The sequence below is a fragment of the Cryptomeria japonica genome, chromosome 10 (genome assembly GCF_030272615.1).
Source record: "Cryptomeria japonica chromosome 10, Sugi_1.0, whole genome shotgun sequence".
NCBI classification, from domain to species: Eukaryota; Viridiplantae; Streptophyta; class Pinopsida; order Cupressales; family Cupressaceae; genus Cryptomeria; species Cryptomeria japonica.
In genome coordinates this window covers 465,546,538-465,563,568 of record NC_081414.1, presented here as the reverse complement: position 1 = coordinate 465,563,568, position 17,031 = coordinate 465,546,538, and the positions used below count along the sequence as shown (strand labels likewise).

The following is a 17,031-nucleotide window of genomic DNA, read 5'->3' as shown; positions in this document are numbered from 1 at the left end:
CTTCCTAGCCCTCAAATTGAGCTTATGGAACTCTTCAGTGTATGCATTGACATCTAACTCCCTTTGTTTCAGATTTTGCAGTCTCTTATGAATTTGAACTTCATAATCTCCTCGAAGAAATTGTGCCTTAAGTCTGATCTTCATACGCTCCCATGAAGTTATCTTCTTTTTGCCCTCTTGTATCCTTTCTTCTTGCATCCTATTCCACCAAACCAATGCTGATCCTCTCATTCTTGATTTGGCCACATTAACTCTTTTCTCTTCTGCTACCTCTTTGTAATCAAAATGATTATTGAGAGCTTCTATCCAATCTAGCAACTCTTCTCCATTGAGGTTTCCTTCATATGTGGGTAATCCATCCAGATTGTCCTTAGAAATGGATTTGACTGCATCTAGGAATAACTTTTGGTCTTAAGGCATAGCTACTGCTGCTAGTGCCTCTCCATCTTCCACTTCTTCATCAGTTTCATCACCCCATTCTGTCTTAACCTTTCCCTTCTTCTTCTTTACCTCTCTGGTTCCTCTGCTTCCTTCTGCATCCTTCAATCCTTCTATCATCTCTACCACCATCTGTCGAATGGCTTCTGGAGTCATTGCCTTTGGAGGCATTAAACTTGCTTTTGATTCTTCACAATCTGACATACACCAAATCTTTCAAAGAATGGGTCTGATACCACTCTGATGCAGAGAGTCTTGGAGCCTTGTTTGTTTCACCTTCTTGAGTGACTTGTCCTACTCAACCCTACAACTACTCAAGTCCTTCCTATGGCACTTGGTAAGGGTTATGACAATGAGACCTCCAAGGTCTGAACCTTCTTGACTTGCCTCCTAGGTATAGCCAATGGTTTCTGGACAATCAACTCCTCCACTTGAGGTTGTCACCTTAGCTACTCACACTCACCTCTCCTGGGCTCCAACCACTCCTGCTAGGATCTTAACACACCAACTCTTCTTATGGTTTCCCAATGCATTAAAAAGGTGTCTTCATTGTGTTTTGAAGTTTAAGACTCACCAATTCCATCGCCATGGTTTCTCAAGCCTTCTAGGTCTCTATCGACACATAAATAGGCCTAATTGCATTAGCCCTCCTTAACCGTTTTTTGGGGTTTAATTTGCAAAAGTCCCAAACAAGCCTAGGAATAAATCATGGATTCAGATACCCTTTTGGAACTTGTAGACAATACTGGAAAAGTGCATCTGGGTTATGCGTACAGGTGTGGTTTCCAATGCTGCACTATTTTGTAGGGTTTTAGGCTTAACTGGTGGATTGACAAACTTGGTCTAGAACCTTTCACCAATCAAAACTCCTGCTCTAAACACCTTGGGAACCTTCAAGGACACTCTGAGGGCTTTCCATACATATGCCACTTGGGCCTGCATCAATCTCCAAGTGCTCACAAATCGTACTTTGCTTACTGTCCTAACTCACCTACTCCCAGCGGTGAGCCTAGGTCTTCATTGTTTCTCCTCCTCCTGGACCTGCAACATCACACACCCTATTCCAAAACTATATACAAACCCCAACCTAGCATTCTGAATGATTACAACAAGTGCCATCAAAGAATGCCTAGGCTAGAGCCATTTCTTGCTCTTAAACCCTACTTACAAGGGTTTTGCTCCTAGTTGCAAAGAATGACAGAAATCTTCACAACCTAGAACAATCAAACCTGCAAATCAACCTTATTGAAAGCAAATACAATGAACATACAAAGATGGCAATGAGTTTACACCATCTAGTCCGTACTGGATCGTACAAGCAATGAAAAACAAGACAAAACTATCAAAAACCTAGGGGAAACAAGATTGTTTCACAAACCAAAAACTTGCTCTTGCATTCCCAATCCTCCAACCGGTACAATGAAGTGAAATTTGGCTTATATCCACTAATTTAGTCGGTTCAACCAACTACCTAACGCCCATAACCAAAAAATGCAACTTTTGCAAGAAATTGCAAAATGTTGCTCAGTATCTTTTGACAACTTTTGCTCCAGGATGCAATTTTGCATTCTAAGACTCTTGAAGGTCCTCAAACACCTTACAAGACCTAAACACAACTCAATTGACTCCTAATCCATGAATACATTCATCTGGAGTATTTGCCTGTGACCTACCTAAGCAACTCACTTCTCAGGCTAGCAACATCCGAAGCACAATTGACTCAAACCAAAATTTGGACAACTCAACCATGGCTCTACTGAGTCCTCAATGGTTGGTCCATTATTACATCACACATTAACACAAAAACTAAAAGAAAATCAAAGCTTACATTCTTGGAGTGCTAGGTGTCCTGCACCAGGTTGCTATTATTCATTGGATCTGATATTAATGCCAATTGCTACCTCTGAATTACTGCTCTACTCATTCAGATATAGTGCTGATTATTGGCTCAAATCCTCTTTGACACTTCATCGATATCATTATTATTCATTATATGCCTTAGTCGTCCTTGTATTCGATCTGCATTTTATATCTTGCTTGATGCTTCATAATTATCATCTATAAATCATCATACATTAATGTTCATCCATGTGTGATATCTCTGCTCCTATATTGATATTCAGGTTGTCTTCTCTAATCTCTGAGATGCAAGTTCTTTCCATCAAATGTCTATAACTGATTCGCTTATGATGGTGTAATGTGTATACATATTTCCAATCATGATGTCACCTTTATGAATCTGCTCCCTTGAGTTCAGATTTATCATTATGTGACTAAGGAAAACTGTCTTATTCATAAGACTTCATGATTTTCCAAATACTTTATTACTCTAACTATCTATTTACATTACTTCTACTATCTTAAATACTAGCTATCAATGCTCAAGGTTTGCCACTCCCTTGATCACAAAAGTATTTGTTGTTTTTAACTCTACGATAAAGATGGGGACATCACAACATCAAAGTATACTTTTCTTTTATTCATTTTACTTTGTTTTAATCCCGAAAGCTCATTTATCTAAGTTAATTTTTGAATTAGATGTTTTATTCATTTCTGAATTAGACACTTAATTCATGTTTAGCCTACATATTTGAAGAGGTTATTTTTTCTCTGCACACACAATTAAATCATATTTTTTTGGTAATTAAGAAAGATAACTGTAAGAATGATAAGAAGAAAAAAGGCCCATAGCTATAAAATTAAGACCAAAGCCCGAGTTCTATGAGCAGTCCATGAAAATAGTTATGGTTATAGAAGAAATTGAATCTGATAAATTAAATGAGAACCTGGGGAGAGTTGAAGGACAATCTCATTCTTGTAATCACCAACTACATTCGGTATCCATCCATATATATTATACTCGCCAGAATTGATATTAACAATTTGAAAAAATCCATTTTGATTTGTCTTCGTCCAGAATTGATAACCCTGAAATGGAAGATTTCATAAGAATACATTTCGGTGACAAACTTTCAGTACCCATTCGTTAATTGAAATGAATTTCTTATTGATCAATTACAACATATTATATTATAAGGGAAGCACCAAGTAATCATATCACTAATCACAAAATTTATTTACAACATAAAAAAGACAGATTGCAACTTAAAAAAACATGGACTACAATGTACTGACCAAAGTACCTTACTTTCCTTTTGCCAAGATCCAGCCTCACCAGGAGCAGCCAACCCAATGTATGCAGAATCAGCAGGAAAGACTTCTGTAGAAATAAATCTATAAAATACAATTCATTGACAAACAATATTTTAGTAATTAAAGTTCCTATGTGATAAAAATTGACGATCAACAGATAATACGCTTTACATGAATAGAAAGGCTGGGATACCACATACATTATCTCTACTTGTGATTATCATACATATCAATAGAGCTATGAATTCTTTTTATTGACAAACTCTTCTCTTATTGCTATTATCATAGTCAATATTTGCAAACTAATTGCACATCTTAAATTTAAAAGACAATTAAAAATTTAGTAAAAGAAACTAGTTTTTTTTTAAACAATAAGATGCTATGGATTGAATAAATCATACAAGATGACAACCCTTATAATGCAAAAACTTCCTTTTCTATGAAACAAAGAGAAAATATATCTAGAATTTGGCTTCATTAAAAAACCATTGATGTGCTTAGTGAGAAACAACTCAAAACACAGTGGCTTATGAAAGACTTACAAGTACACCACAGAAATTGAAAGTGGTTTCTCCCATAGCTGGCAAACTCAAACGAAGCAAAAACTCACAAACCCAAAATTTGCGAGACAACAAAGACTTGTGAAAAACTAAACTTAAAAAATTGCTTAAATTTCATTAAAAAAAAACTATTTTTGCAAAATTTGACAAAATTTATCAAATGAGTTCGTAAATTCTTACAAATTATTTTCTATTGATTTTGATTCATTTGAATATAAATTGAGTACAAAATTGCAGCATCATGCAGAATCCCAATACAATAGTTAGCTAGCAACTATTATGAATTTATGATGATTGCCTTTAAAAATCATCATCATAATTCAAAAATTGCATATTACAAATTTAACATATTCCTCTTCCCTAGTCTAATGAAAACTTGGGGAGAAGTTCTAATCCTTGCACTATGTTCCAACTCCTCACTTAACATTGAAGGCTATGTGTGTGGCTCTAACTTGACCAAGTCAATGACCTCCTCTGTTTTTTCTCTACCTTTCTTGTGCTAAGGTAAAGGTTGTGTTGTATTTAATAAGAATACTGGCATTTGAATCTTTGATATTCATAGTATGATACTTCATCATTGATCAATGATATTATGATAGTCATAATCATAAAGATAATTGTCTAAGCTATCAATTCCGGTCTTCAATCCCAAGCCCCTCATTGTAATAAATCTCTTATATGAGAAGAGATTCCAATAACTAGTGGGGGTCTAGGAGTCGAGACCACAACGGGGTTGAGGAGCAATGTCATTCATGGGGGTTTGCGGTCAATTCTCTTAATGGGGACGAGGGGTAGCACCCCTCATAAGAGTTTCGGAGCAACGCCCCAATGAGGTTGAGGGGTGGTGCCCCTCATAGGGCTTGAGGGAAATGCGTAGGACCATTCTCTGTTGTGGTGCAAAGTAGTGTTGAGGATCAATGCCCCCACCACAAAGCACAAATTAAGGCCTTCAAAACATCGATGTGTCCAACCCTTTTAATAGCATCTTGCAAGGTAATAGGATCAAAATTCTTTGACTCAACAACATAATGGCTCTGGCAATCCCTCCATGAACAATACAATAAATCTATGCTCTAAGACTATTGTGACCATCACAAAGAATTTCTGAAACTCTAATATGTGGAATCAACTAACCCTGCCTATCTCAATTGTGCTCAATCTCTGAAGTGAAATTTTGGATCATTCCTATCAAATTTGTCTAATAGCCTCTGAGAAAAATCTGCATAGGAAGTGATGCAAATGAAGTAGCCAACGAATGCATCTTGAACTCTTCTGAAATGCAATCTGCTGGGTCTCAAAGGCAGCTGATCATAATATTGCCATACAGGTATAAGCAAGCAATCACCCTTGGTAGAAAGACTAGGGAAATGTCTGAGTGATGTTGCCAAATACACTAAGTATGAATTCATGTAGAAAGTCATGGTGGTAGGGACTGCTGCAACTTGCTCACATAAAGCATCACTGATAATCTCTCCCCATGATATATGATGGGATTGCCTTAACAACATGGTAAACTGATACATCCAGGGTTCGAAAACATTGGAGTGTTTAAGACCCATCATCTTGTTGAGGAGAGTTATGATGTCTCCAATTTCCCACTTAAAGTCACAACGGTACAACTTAGCCCACCTTGAGAAGGCGCCTCGTGGCTCATGAATCCACCTTTTAATATGGCGTTTGTAGTCCTTTTCCCTCTTGACATAGTACTCGGCTGCACTATCCTTTGAAATTTCCATATAAACAGGTGTTGGTGGTATTCTGAAGACTTTCTCAATTGTATCTGCATCAAGGCGGATTATTGCTTCACCATCATCATTTTTAATGGTTCTTGTCTCTTTGTCAAAGCGATGAGCGCAAGCGAGAACAAATTTAGGTTCTAGGGCAGCCACTGGAAAAGAGGATGCGTGATGGATGTGGCTGTCCAACAGCCGCTACATATTACTATCCTGCGGATCCTCCACTCTCTTGACAAATGTAGACATGTCCACATGCCCTATCTCCGTATTTATGCGATCCAAAGGAGAGGAAACTTGCAAAGGTGAAACTTCATTCTGGTACTTGTCATATTTATACTTCATCTTCTTCGGAATTGGAGATGAAGGCAAATCTGACATTGAAAGACAACCTGGTATACTGCAATGAAGACTTAAAAGTGTTAAGGCAACATCATAATCAGCTGCAACTAACATCTTTCGTTCTTCAAATGGGAAGAACTCCAACCCTTGCACTTCACGATTTTGTGAGAGAAAGATGGGAAATAAATGGGAAATGCTAGGAATCTTGACTTTGACCAATTTCGGATCTTGGGGAAAATTTTACAAGTATACAAGTTGGGAAGAATGCACATGCAATCGGATTTTTAAAACCCGAATGCAAGTATACTTGTAAAACGGAAAATGGAGAAATGAGTGAAAAATGAGAATTAGATTTGCGGGAAATGGCGTGAACAGAAAGTACGGTTATTGGTGATATGGATGGATAAAAATGGGAAGATTTTGGGAATGTCACTTCCAAGAAAATGGGAAGAACTTTGGACATGCAATCCAGTTCTAAATTCTTGTAACCATAAGGGAAGAACAATGATTTTCATCCAACTTGTAATCGGGATTTAAAATCCCGAATACAAGTAAAGAGGGAAAATGGGAAAGAACAATGCAATTCAAAAATTGCTTTACAAAGGGGAAAATCTCTTTCACAAAACCGATTTTTGGGGCAAAATAAATATATACACAAATTTACAACTAGAAAGGAAAAACAAGAAGACAAGAAAACAAGAAAATGAAACAAAGAAAGAAAAGAAATCATACTTTGCTTCAAACTGAAAATGCCTCTTCAAAAAGATGATCAATCTTTGAAAGAAGAAAGGAGAGCTCTTAAATAGAGATTAAACTGTATTTCAAAACCCTTGCCACGTTTTACTAAAACACCTTGGGCAGCAAAACGTGGCACCAAATGCAAATCAAATGGCACAAGAAGTGGTCTAATCTTCCTCCAACTTCAATGTCTAGGTGAAAGAGGGCAAAACGATTTAGGAGATTGCAACTTTGTGAAGTTTGAATCCACCAAAACGTGGGTCTTAGGAATCACGTGGTAAACTGTTTAGCAGAAAATCAGCAAACAAGAACCCCAAATGGCATGAAAGAGGTTTGCAAATGCATAAAAATAGGGAAGAATCCCAAGCGCCTTGCATCTCCCAACAAATCTCCACAAAAAATGCTTCCAATTTGCAACAAAAACGCCTTCCTTTAGCTGGTCAGGTTTTTGGAAAAAGAATGCAAGTTTAATTTTCATGCAATAGAGAAAATCGGGTTTTAATTCCCATATAGCAAGTTTAAAAAGTCACTTTTCCATCAACAAGGCGAAATCGGGTTTTGGAAATACAATTACAAGTTTAAAATTCCCAAATTTGCACTTTATGAAGAAAATCAAGATTTTTGGGCACAATCGCAAGTTTAAAATTGACACTTTATTTCATTTCTAAGCAAAATAGGGTTTTGGAGAGAGATGTGCAAGTTACAAATTACTTGTAAAGGGAAAATAAAATCCCTACAACAAGTTTTAATAACTTAACACATGTAATAGGGGTTTAAAATCCCTATTACAAGCAAAAGATATTAGAAAAGGGGTTTTAGAAAAGAATTACAAGTGACTTTTAAATATGCAATATAAAATTAACTTGTAACTTATCCAAAAAATCTCTATTATGACTTAAAAAGCCAAAAAGCATCAAGGGGGAAATAAAAAGTAAGTTACAAGTTCTTTTTCAATAAAGTGCACTTGTAATTAGCCAGAAATTTCCCTACAAAGACCAAAACAAAGGGAATCATTAAAACTTGCAATTCAAGGAAAATTTCCCACCTGCAGTCAGGGAGAAAAAACCCGAAATTGAAGGAAAGACATAGCAAACGAACCCAGAATGCGATGAAATTCGAAACGTGGTTCGTGGATGGATTGAGGATTAAGTCAGTCCAAGGATTAGGCGAAATTCTACCTCGAGAAGCATGCCATAGAGAAAAAATTTCATTTTTTCATAAAAATTTCATTGTAATGGTCCTTCATTTTTTAAAACAAAAATGAGGACAACAGGGATCGTTAGCTTCAAATAACTGGAAATATTACAATGCTAGGCAGCAAGCCAGTCCCTTCCGCTTATACAGCGGGTGACAGAAATACTAAAGAAATCACCTAGCGGTAAACCAGCCAATGACAAGCCAAGAAACTGAAATAACAATCACTCAACCGCTTATCCAGTGGGAGGATTGGGAATGAAATTAACAATCAACTCTACCGCTTATGCAACGGGAGGACAGTATTACAAATTTTAGATGTAGGCGGAAAGCCAGCCTCTTCCACTTATTCAGTGGGTCTTTCTTTTCCTTTTTACAATCAAGACGTTGTTGTTAGTACTACTAAACAACTTACAAATAAGAGCATGAGATTTTTAAGATAAAGAAGAACAGTGTCCAACTTTGCTAACTGAAATTATGCACTTCCAAAGCCCATGAACAACTCTCACCAAAAAACACACACCACACTAATGATTTTCAGATTTTAATATGCAACCCAATCGCTGGAAAACACAAACCAGCAACCATAAATCTCACCAAAATGCTCATATCTCTATGCACACCCAACGAAAAGACCCAAGAACAGATGCAAATGATTACTACAAGCTAGGCGATGAAGCCAAAACTACGAAAACACACCAAACTGACTCCAAACAATAATGCACACTAATCAAAGCACTTACAACAGGGTATGACCAAGCAGAAAGTTCGACTTGCATTTAAAAATTCAATACACGGAGTTAGGCACTGAAAACTTACAAATATATTCGCCCATGGCCTAAATGAAGAATAAGCCAATACCCAAAATGAACAGATGCACAAGCTGAGAGATATGAATGAAAACGTGCTACAGCCATACCCAAACCAGCAGCTAAAAAACACACCTACAACACTCCAAAAACACAAACTAATACAAAAATCTGCAACATTGTATTCAATCCACTTTCCTAAATGAAAAGAAGTCTCGCTCAACTAGTTGTTGTATTGCAAGCAAGAAATCGAGCTATGGCTAGGAGGTAAGCGTTCCCCGAAGTTTCATTCAAAATTTTGGCAACACTTCGTTATATTTTTCTCATAGATACTGTTAAGACCCAAAAGTGCACCCGAAAACTAGGTTATTAAAACCCAGCACTTTGGGATAACATGGGAACAATCATGAGTCTGTGGGTAAACTATTGGTATGATTGGACCTCCGGATAGGCCGGTTCCTGATACTGATGGATCACCTATTCTAACAAGACCTTGGAAAAAAGTTTTTTTGAGAAAAGGGAGAGGGAAAAAATAAAGATGGAAAGGAAACTAACAACCTAAATAGGGTGATACACCATATGATCTAAAAAATGACAGAGAAACTCTTCTAAAGCCACCTGTTTTACACACATAACATCTCTGAATCTATACCACAAAAATGTTTCATCCAAAGGATCTTTACTCAGAAAAATTGAAAGGAAATGACCTTCTCAAACAATTAAACTGAAAAATCACAATGCATAACCTGTGATTCATGCATGAGACAGAAATTTCAAAAAGGTTATTTGATGAATAACACAATATGATAATTACTCTTAATCACACAATGAAAAATAAGCTTAGAAATGTGAAGGCATAAACTGATATTTTGTTGAATTCACTGTCAAAACTGTAAATGGGTTACAAGAAAGAAATCTCTGCAAAGCTTGAGAAAAAATCCAGAACCCCTTGCAAATGAAAAGCTTTTTTCCTTTATACAAAAGGGCCTTCCAAAAACAAGGGTGAGATGACTGCAAGTCAACTGAAAGCCTACTAGAGTGATCTCCCACTCAAAAATATCGCCAAATTCCGAGTAGAGAAAGAAACCCCCCCAAAAAGGCTTCAAATTCTGCATAAATGTATGAAATCTGGTCCAAACTCTTAGTCAACTGAAGGTTGACCCATGAAACACTCAAAATCAAGCTTTAACTGCTGGAGAACTAGCACAAACTTATGGATAACTGCACCTTAAGCTCAAATCCGACCCCAAACTCATGAGATAACTTTACCTCTTTTGGATTCAATATTTTCCCTCCATATGCATATTGGGAAAAAACATTAAAGACACAAATAATAAATACTAATTGGATTTATAAATTATCCAATTAGAATATTCATTTTATAGTTTTCATGTGTCTATAAGTGAAAAATATTGAATTCAAAAAGCTAAAAAGATGCAAAATTTAATTTCCTTATAGAATATGGTGCTAGGAAATTTTCCATTATATGCAAAAAATAATTAATTTGAATAATTAGTTATTATTTAATGTTGCCAAGAGATGTAATTTTTTACAACATTCATATAATAACTAATTATTAAAAATTAATTTACATCTTTTTTTAAAAAAAATTTAAAAGTCTTTAAAAGACTTAGGGGTTTTAAAGCCTCCCCACGGCTAGGCAAAGATACCTCATAACATAAGTGGGAGGCCAAGGACTCGACCACTATGAATTACTTCGCATTGTTTGAAATAAAATAAAATCCCATTAAAATGAGAAAAAGGCGAAGTAAGGGGAATATAGTAACAACAACCTAAAGTTGATGATTCATTTTTTGCATTTTTTCCCATTGCTGAAGAGATATTTCGTCGAGCTGCTAGGGTTTGGACTGGAGATGAAAACTTGAAACTGCGTGATGACTCCTCTTCGGCAGTTGTCTGAGGCTTGATTCAGTCTGCTCCATTCTTGGAATTCAGAGGGTTTTCTTTAAAGCCATGGCATTCCTTCATTCGCAAAAATATGAAAGGTATTTTCTTCGAAGTGCATATTTCGAAGATCCTCAGCAAAAAAAAAAATTGTTTTCAAATTGTGAACTTGGCATTTTGATATGAGATTCGCTTATATTTTATGAAGAAATCTCTGCCATTTTTGAAGGAAGTTGCGCCTATTTTTGTTTTATGAAGAAAAACCTTGCACTTTCTTCACGAGACCTTGTTGATTCTTCACGCAGGCAAACTATGCAAAATTTCTTTTGCTCGAAACACTGTAAATTTGTTTGTTACAGGCTCTATTGGTGGGTTTTTCATTTTTTTTTGTTTTCCTTACTGGAAAACTTTGCACTTTCTCCAGGAAATTTTGTTAGTTTTTTTTTCCTTTACGCACAGGCAGCTATATTATGGGTTTTCCATTTTCTGTGGAATTTCTGCAATTCAGACAGAATTTGTAGATTTAGCTTTTCATTTTCAAAACAAGGAAACTCTGCATTTTTGTTTTGCTGAAGAAGTAAATGGGGTAATACTTGGTTTCACTGTACGAAATTCTGCAAAAAAATTTGACGAAAGCCTCTCTGCAATTTTCTGGGTTTTCCATTTTCTGTGGAATTTCAACAAGGAATCTCTGTAATTTTTTGGCAGTCACCTTTCATTTCTTTCTTATTTTTAACTCTGAAATTTTCTTCAACTCTGAAAATCTCTTCATAGTGCTTAGGCAACTCTGCTAAATTTCTTTAGGAACAACTTTGTTGGTGGGTTTTTTGCTGTTATTTGAATTGGGGTTAATGTATATAGCTTATTGATAAGCATTCCCTCATTATTCCTTAGTAAAAGAAATTCTTTTCAGTCCCAAAAACCCTCCAACTTCAAACGAACAAACTCCATTTTTAAACAACTCCTTGGCACATTCCACTGCTTAAGTAGCAAAGATGCGATTTCACCATGATAGAAATTTGTTGAACATACACATTTTTTTGTTCCTGCATCATTCATTACTGATTTTTGAACTGCCTTTTATCTCTAAATTTACGTGCCTTCATTTGTAAAAGCTTTGTTTTCTTAAACCTTGAAACCGTAGCATTGTCTCTATTCTGAGGCTTTGACACCCTCATTGTAACAGTGACTCTCCTTCTTCAGCAGAATGCTTAACATTTGTTCCTTTGTTGATCATGAAGCAGTCTTGTGATACTTTTATCTTTTTAAATCTCTGAACTTCTTGTGTCGCTCCTCTGACAGTCATGCAGTTTCCATGAGCTGGGCTCAACCCTTGTGGGAACCTCATTTAATCCCACTCATAAATCTGCAATTTTGAATTACCTGTTTTTGCACATTAAACAAATAGTCAAAAAAACATTGATTCTCCAAAGCAATGAGAATGACCTTTTCCTCTCTGTTTTCTATGATGTTTATTTTTCTGTCAAAAAAGGATCATGATTGAATAATACAAATGTATAGGCAAGATTAGTAGGAAATTAGTCATTGCTTGGATCCCTTGGATCTAACCCATACCACTTTTTTGACTTTTTCAGGACAAGGAGGCGACTGGAGACCAAAAGACGTCGGGAATGCAAACCTACAACTTCAAAAACAGACTTATGCCAGCCATATACCCCTAGGCAATGGTTGGTTCCCTTCTTATCTCCTCTATGCATTTGTTTTATTTAATTTTGCTTTTCTCCTTTGCATAGGAAAATAAAGATCACTCTCACGGTCTTGTGTGAGAGAAACATTTATTTTGTAGATTACTTTCTCTTAATCTTTTCAATTGTATGAAATATAATAAATTGAAAACAATTGAAAGATTTCTGAAATTTTCTACATGTAATTGTAATCTTTGCCTAGGTACTTGAATTTTCCATTAAATTGTAATGATTATGAAAATTCAGTAACAGATACCAAAACAAGAGCCCAACACTCTTATTTATAGCTTCACTTAATAAAACATTTTTCCTCAACAAGGAATCGCCCAATGCACTTGTTTACACATTTTTAAAGATTAAAATCTTTAATTAAATATTTTTAAGATGGACGCCCCCAAAAAGATGAAATAACTTAAGTCATTTGATTAATAAATGACTAGGTCCATTTGATCATATAATCAAGTTGAAGAAGCTTAACCCAATTTGCCTGCCAAAAATAGAACTAAATCTTTGGATCATCATGCCAAGCTGGATTGCCATAAATAGCCTATGTTGCACTGTGTCAACCCAAAACCCTAAAAAATAGTACTTACTAAAAATAGTACTCACTAAAAATAGTAAGTGTGTCCAAACTCCATAGAGGACAAACCAGGAAGCAATTGTCACTTTCTAAAAATAACACTTACTAAAAATAGCATACTGCTAAAAATAGTAAGTGTGTCCAAATACAATTTAACCACATATTGAGCAGCAATCACAACTTACTAAAAATAGTAAGTCCGAAAATATCTTCAATTTCATTTGCATGTCACCACATCGCGAGGCTCTCTAATAATCCAAAAAAACCGAGAAAAGTAAGTTGTCCTCGCCCCCACATACTAAAAATAGTAAGTTCGGAAAAGTCCTCAAATTGAGTTGCATGTCACACCATCGCGAAGCTCTCTAAAAACCCAAACGGAATCCGAAATCAGAATTGTAAAATTTCAACATGCAAGCCACCAAAATTGTCAAAGCATCCTCCTAGAAAATAGGAAACCCTAATTTTTTCCTCTGATTGACCAACGAGTCTCGGAATTGCCCATCAGTCCCCAAAACCAATTAGAGCGGAAAAGGGGACATTACACTAGACTCTAGAGAAGATAGATGCCAACCACTTGTTCTCCTCATTTTTGCATTTTCAAAAATGTGACAAGCCCTACAAATTTTTGCTCAAAATGTGTCATTTTTGTCTCTAAGGCATGTTTTTGAAGGTGCAAAACTCACATTTGTTAGTGTCAAATCATCAGGGGTTGTCTTTGCCATCATTGTCTAGGTTTTGTTGAGTTTTGACCTTCATTTTCTTAGCTTTCTATTAAATTTCGGCTTTCCGAGAAGTCACTGCAAGTTGCAGATTTTACTCGAAGGCATGCTTTTCGAGGCAAAAAATTTTCTCCTTTCTAAACTGAACTAATCTTGGATTCATCCTTGATCCACATTTCAAATTTCATCGCGTTCTGAGTTCGTTTGCTTGGTCTTTTCTTCAAAATCGGGTTTTTCCCTCTAGACTGGGAGCGGGAAATTTTCCTTCTTTTGCAAGTTACGAGACCTTTGTGTTTTTAAGTTGTAGGGTTTTTTTCAAGCAATTATAAGTGAAAGTTTATAAAAGATGTGTAACTTGTAATTTCTTTTTTTCTTTTCCAATTCCCTTGTCTCTTAAGTTGTTTTGTAGCAACTTTTTAGTCAAACTACAAGTGAATTTAAAAATACAAGTTTATGAGAACTTGTAAGTTCTCTTAAAAGTTCCTACTTTCTTTATTTGGAACTTGTAATAGGGATTTTAAAACCCGATTGCAAGTGTTTAAGTGTTTTTTTGTGTTTTATGTGCTCTTACATCTCCAAAACTCGATTTTGGAAGAATAAAGGAAAGTAAGTTTTATTTAAAAACTTGTAAGAGGGTTTTCAAAACCCGATTACATCTCTTTTATTCTAAGTTCTTGTGCCCTTTACTTGCTATCGAATCTGCAAAACCTGACCATGTTTTTCCTTCAAAAGGAATGATTTGTGTTGGTTTAGAAGCAACGATTTGTAGTGTTTTGGTCTTGAATCGACTCTCATAGGAGTGGCGCCTTGAATGCATGCTCACGTGGGGATTTTTGGCTCCTATTTTGCTGTTTTAAGCTCCACGTTTCTTGGCGTTTGACCATGTATTCCGCCTTTGTGTGATGCATTTTGCATCCAACCTTCAATGTGAAGTGTTTGGCGCCAAATGGGTTTCTTCTTCCAAGCCGTCTTTTGTGCTTTGAGTTGAATACAAACCCGTTTTACTTATTGCAAGAACTATCAATGTGGTGGCTCTTTCATCTATTGATTGGTGAATGCAATTTGTAAATTTGTATGATTTTCCCCTCTTGCAAATTTTTCCTATTTACTTGTATTCGGGATTTTGAAACCTGATTACAAGTAACAGTGATAACATTGATCTTTCCCTTGGTATAAGGAGTTAATATTCTTTTCACAAAGTTGCAATGTTGAGTGTTCAACTCCGTCTACTCGCAATTAGAATTTTAAAACCCGATCGCAATTACGTCTTCACAAAAGTTTTTCCCTTTATTGCACTTGCAGTTAGCCTTCCAGAACCCGAAATTGGTCCAAAATGTACTAAAAACACTTGAAAATGAGTCTTAAAGGCCCAATTACAAGTGCAAACTTGTAGTTACCCATTACACATATGAAGTTGCATGTTTGTTCTCCACAATTGCAAGTTAATGCTCTTGTTTTTCCACACATGTTATGCAGTCCTCAAAACCCGAAATTCACTTGTGAGCCCATTTTTACATCAATTTATCCCTTCCCTTGTCAATCTTGTTTGCACACACGATCTATCAAATCAACAGATCAGGGTATGGGCATTGTTTTATAACAATTTCATCTTGAATAAGGTGTTTTGGGTTCTTCATCAGTGAACAAAAGAAGAAAAGATACAACTGCACTTTGTTGTCCTCATTTTTGGATTCTCAAAAATGTGACAACCCCTACAAATTTTTGCCTAAAAAGTGTCATTTTTGTCTCCAAGGTACGTTTTACGAGGTAAAAAACTCACATTTGATAGTGTCAAATCATTGGGGGGTGTCTTTGCCATCATTGTCCAAGTTTTGGTGAGTTTTGGTCTTCTTTTTCCTAGCTTTCTATGCAATTTCGGGTTTCAGAACAGTCACTGCAAGTTGAAGTTTTTACTCTATGGCACACTTCCCGAGGCAGAATTTTGACTAATCCTTGGACTGGCTTAATCCTCAATCCATCCCCAAGCTACCTTTCAAATTTCGTCGCGTTTCGAGTCCGTTTGCTATGTTTTTGCTTCAATGTAGGGGAATTAGTGTCTTGCTAGTAAAAAAAAAGAAAAAAAAAGGAAATAACTTTTGTTGGGTTTCCTGCTGATCGAACGAGATTTGAAGTACTTTGTTATTTCTGTCTTAAAAGATCTCTGATATGAATTTGTTTGGCCCATCCGAGACACCAACATTTTCTTGGGTCTCTACTGGGGACACGGACGCATTCAGAAGCCTCAAGCTTTCGTTTGAAGACTAGTGTCTTGCCGATTTTTTTTTTTTTAAAAAAAATAAATTTCTTGGGTTTCTGCTAGGATATTATATGCATTCAAAAGCCTCATGCTTTTGTTTGAAGTATACCGGTATGCTATTCATTGTAATTCCTGTTTTTGTAATTTCTCAAACTTTCACCAAGGATATGTTAAATGGCTGCTCAAGGTCCTTGGGGGAATGCTTTTGGTCCGTTGAATTTGATTCCGCCTTTGCATGCTCTTCCTGATGGTTCGAGGAAGAACTTTCCCAAGTTCTTTGGAGATGAACATCAACACCCTAATGAACACATTGCTGCTTTCTACATAGCATGTGCTGTTCATGGTGTTGAACACGAAGATGTATCTATAAGATTATTTGTGGATACTCTGCAAGGTATTGCAGCTGATTGGTTTTATAACCTTTCTGCTGGTTCGATTATATCTTGGGCCACACTTAAAGACAAGTTTGAAGAGAGGTTCAAGCCTGTAGAAGATGTGCATGCGTTGATAGCTCAGTTGGCTCAAACGAAAAAAGAGTCACATGAACCCATGCGGGATTTTGTGGCTAAATTCAATAAGTTGTGTAACAAAATTCCAGTTGTTGCTCAGCCTACCACTGCAAATTTGAAGTGCTTCTTCATCAATGCTCAAGTGCCAGAAGTATGTTTCTTGTTGAGAAGGGAAGTTCCGAGAGACCTTGCAGCAGCGCAAGCCTTGGCAATTGATATTGAAGATAATCTTATCCTTGCTGGTAAGATGAAGATAGAATCAAATGGGTTCAAAGAAATCTCTTCATTGGGATCATGGGCTACCAAGAGAACAGATCCCATGGTGCAGAAGTTGGCTAATGAGTTGATTGCCCTCAAAAGGCAAATAGCTCAAGGTGTATTCTCTTCC

General features: G+C 36.2%; 1 protein-coding gene across 1 annotated transcript in view; it reads right to left on the bottom strand.

The window, feature by feature from the left end:
• Nucleotides 1-12,050, bottom strand: part of LOC131063363 (probable rhamnogalacturonate lyase B) — an 84,940-nt gene extending 72,890 nt beyond the window's left edge. The window contains exons 1-3 of the mRNA XM_059212543.1: nt 11,935-12,050; nt 3,582-3,672; nt 3,225-3,366 (exon numbers count right to left, since the gene is read on the bottom strand). Of these exons, the coding sequence (XP_059068526.1) occupies nt 3,225-3,366; nt 3,582-3,672; nt 11,935-12,050 (349 nt within the window). The remainder of the gene's footprint in view (nt 1-3,224; nt 3,367-3,581; nt 3,673-11,934) is intronic.
• Between the last annotated feature and the right edge of the window lie 4,981 nt (nt 12,051-17,031).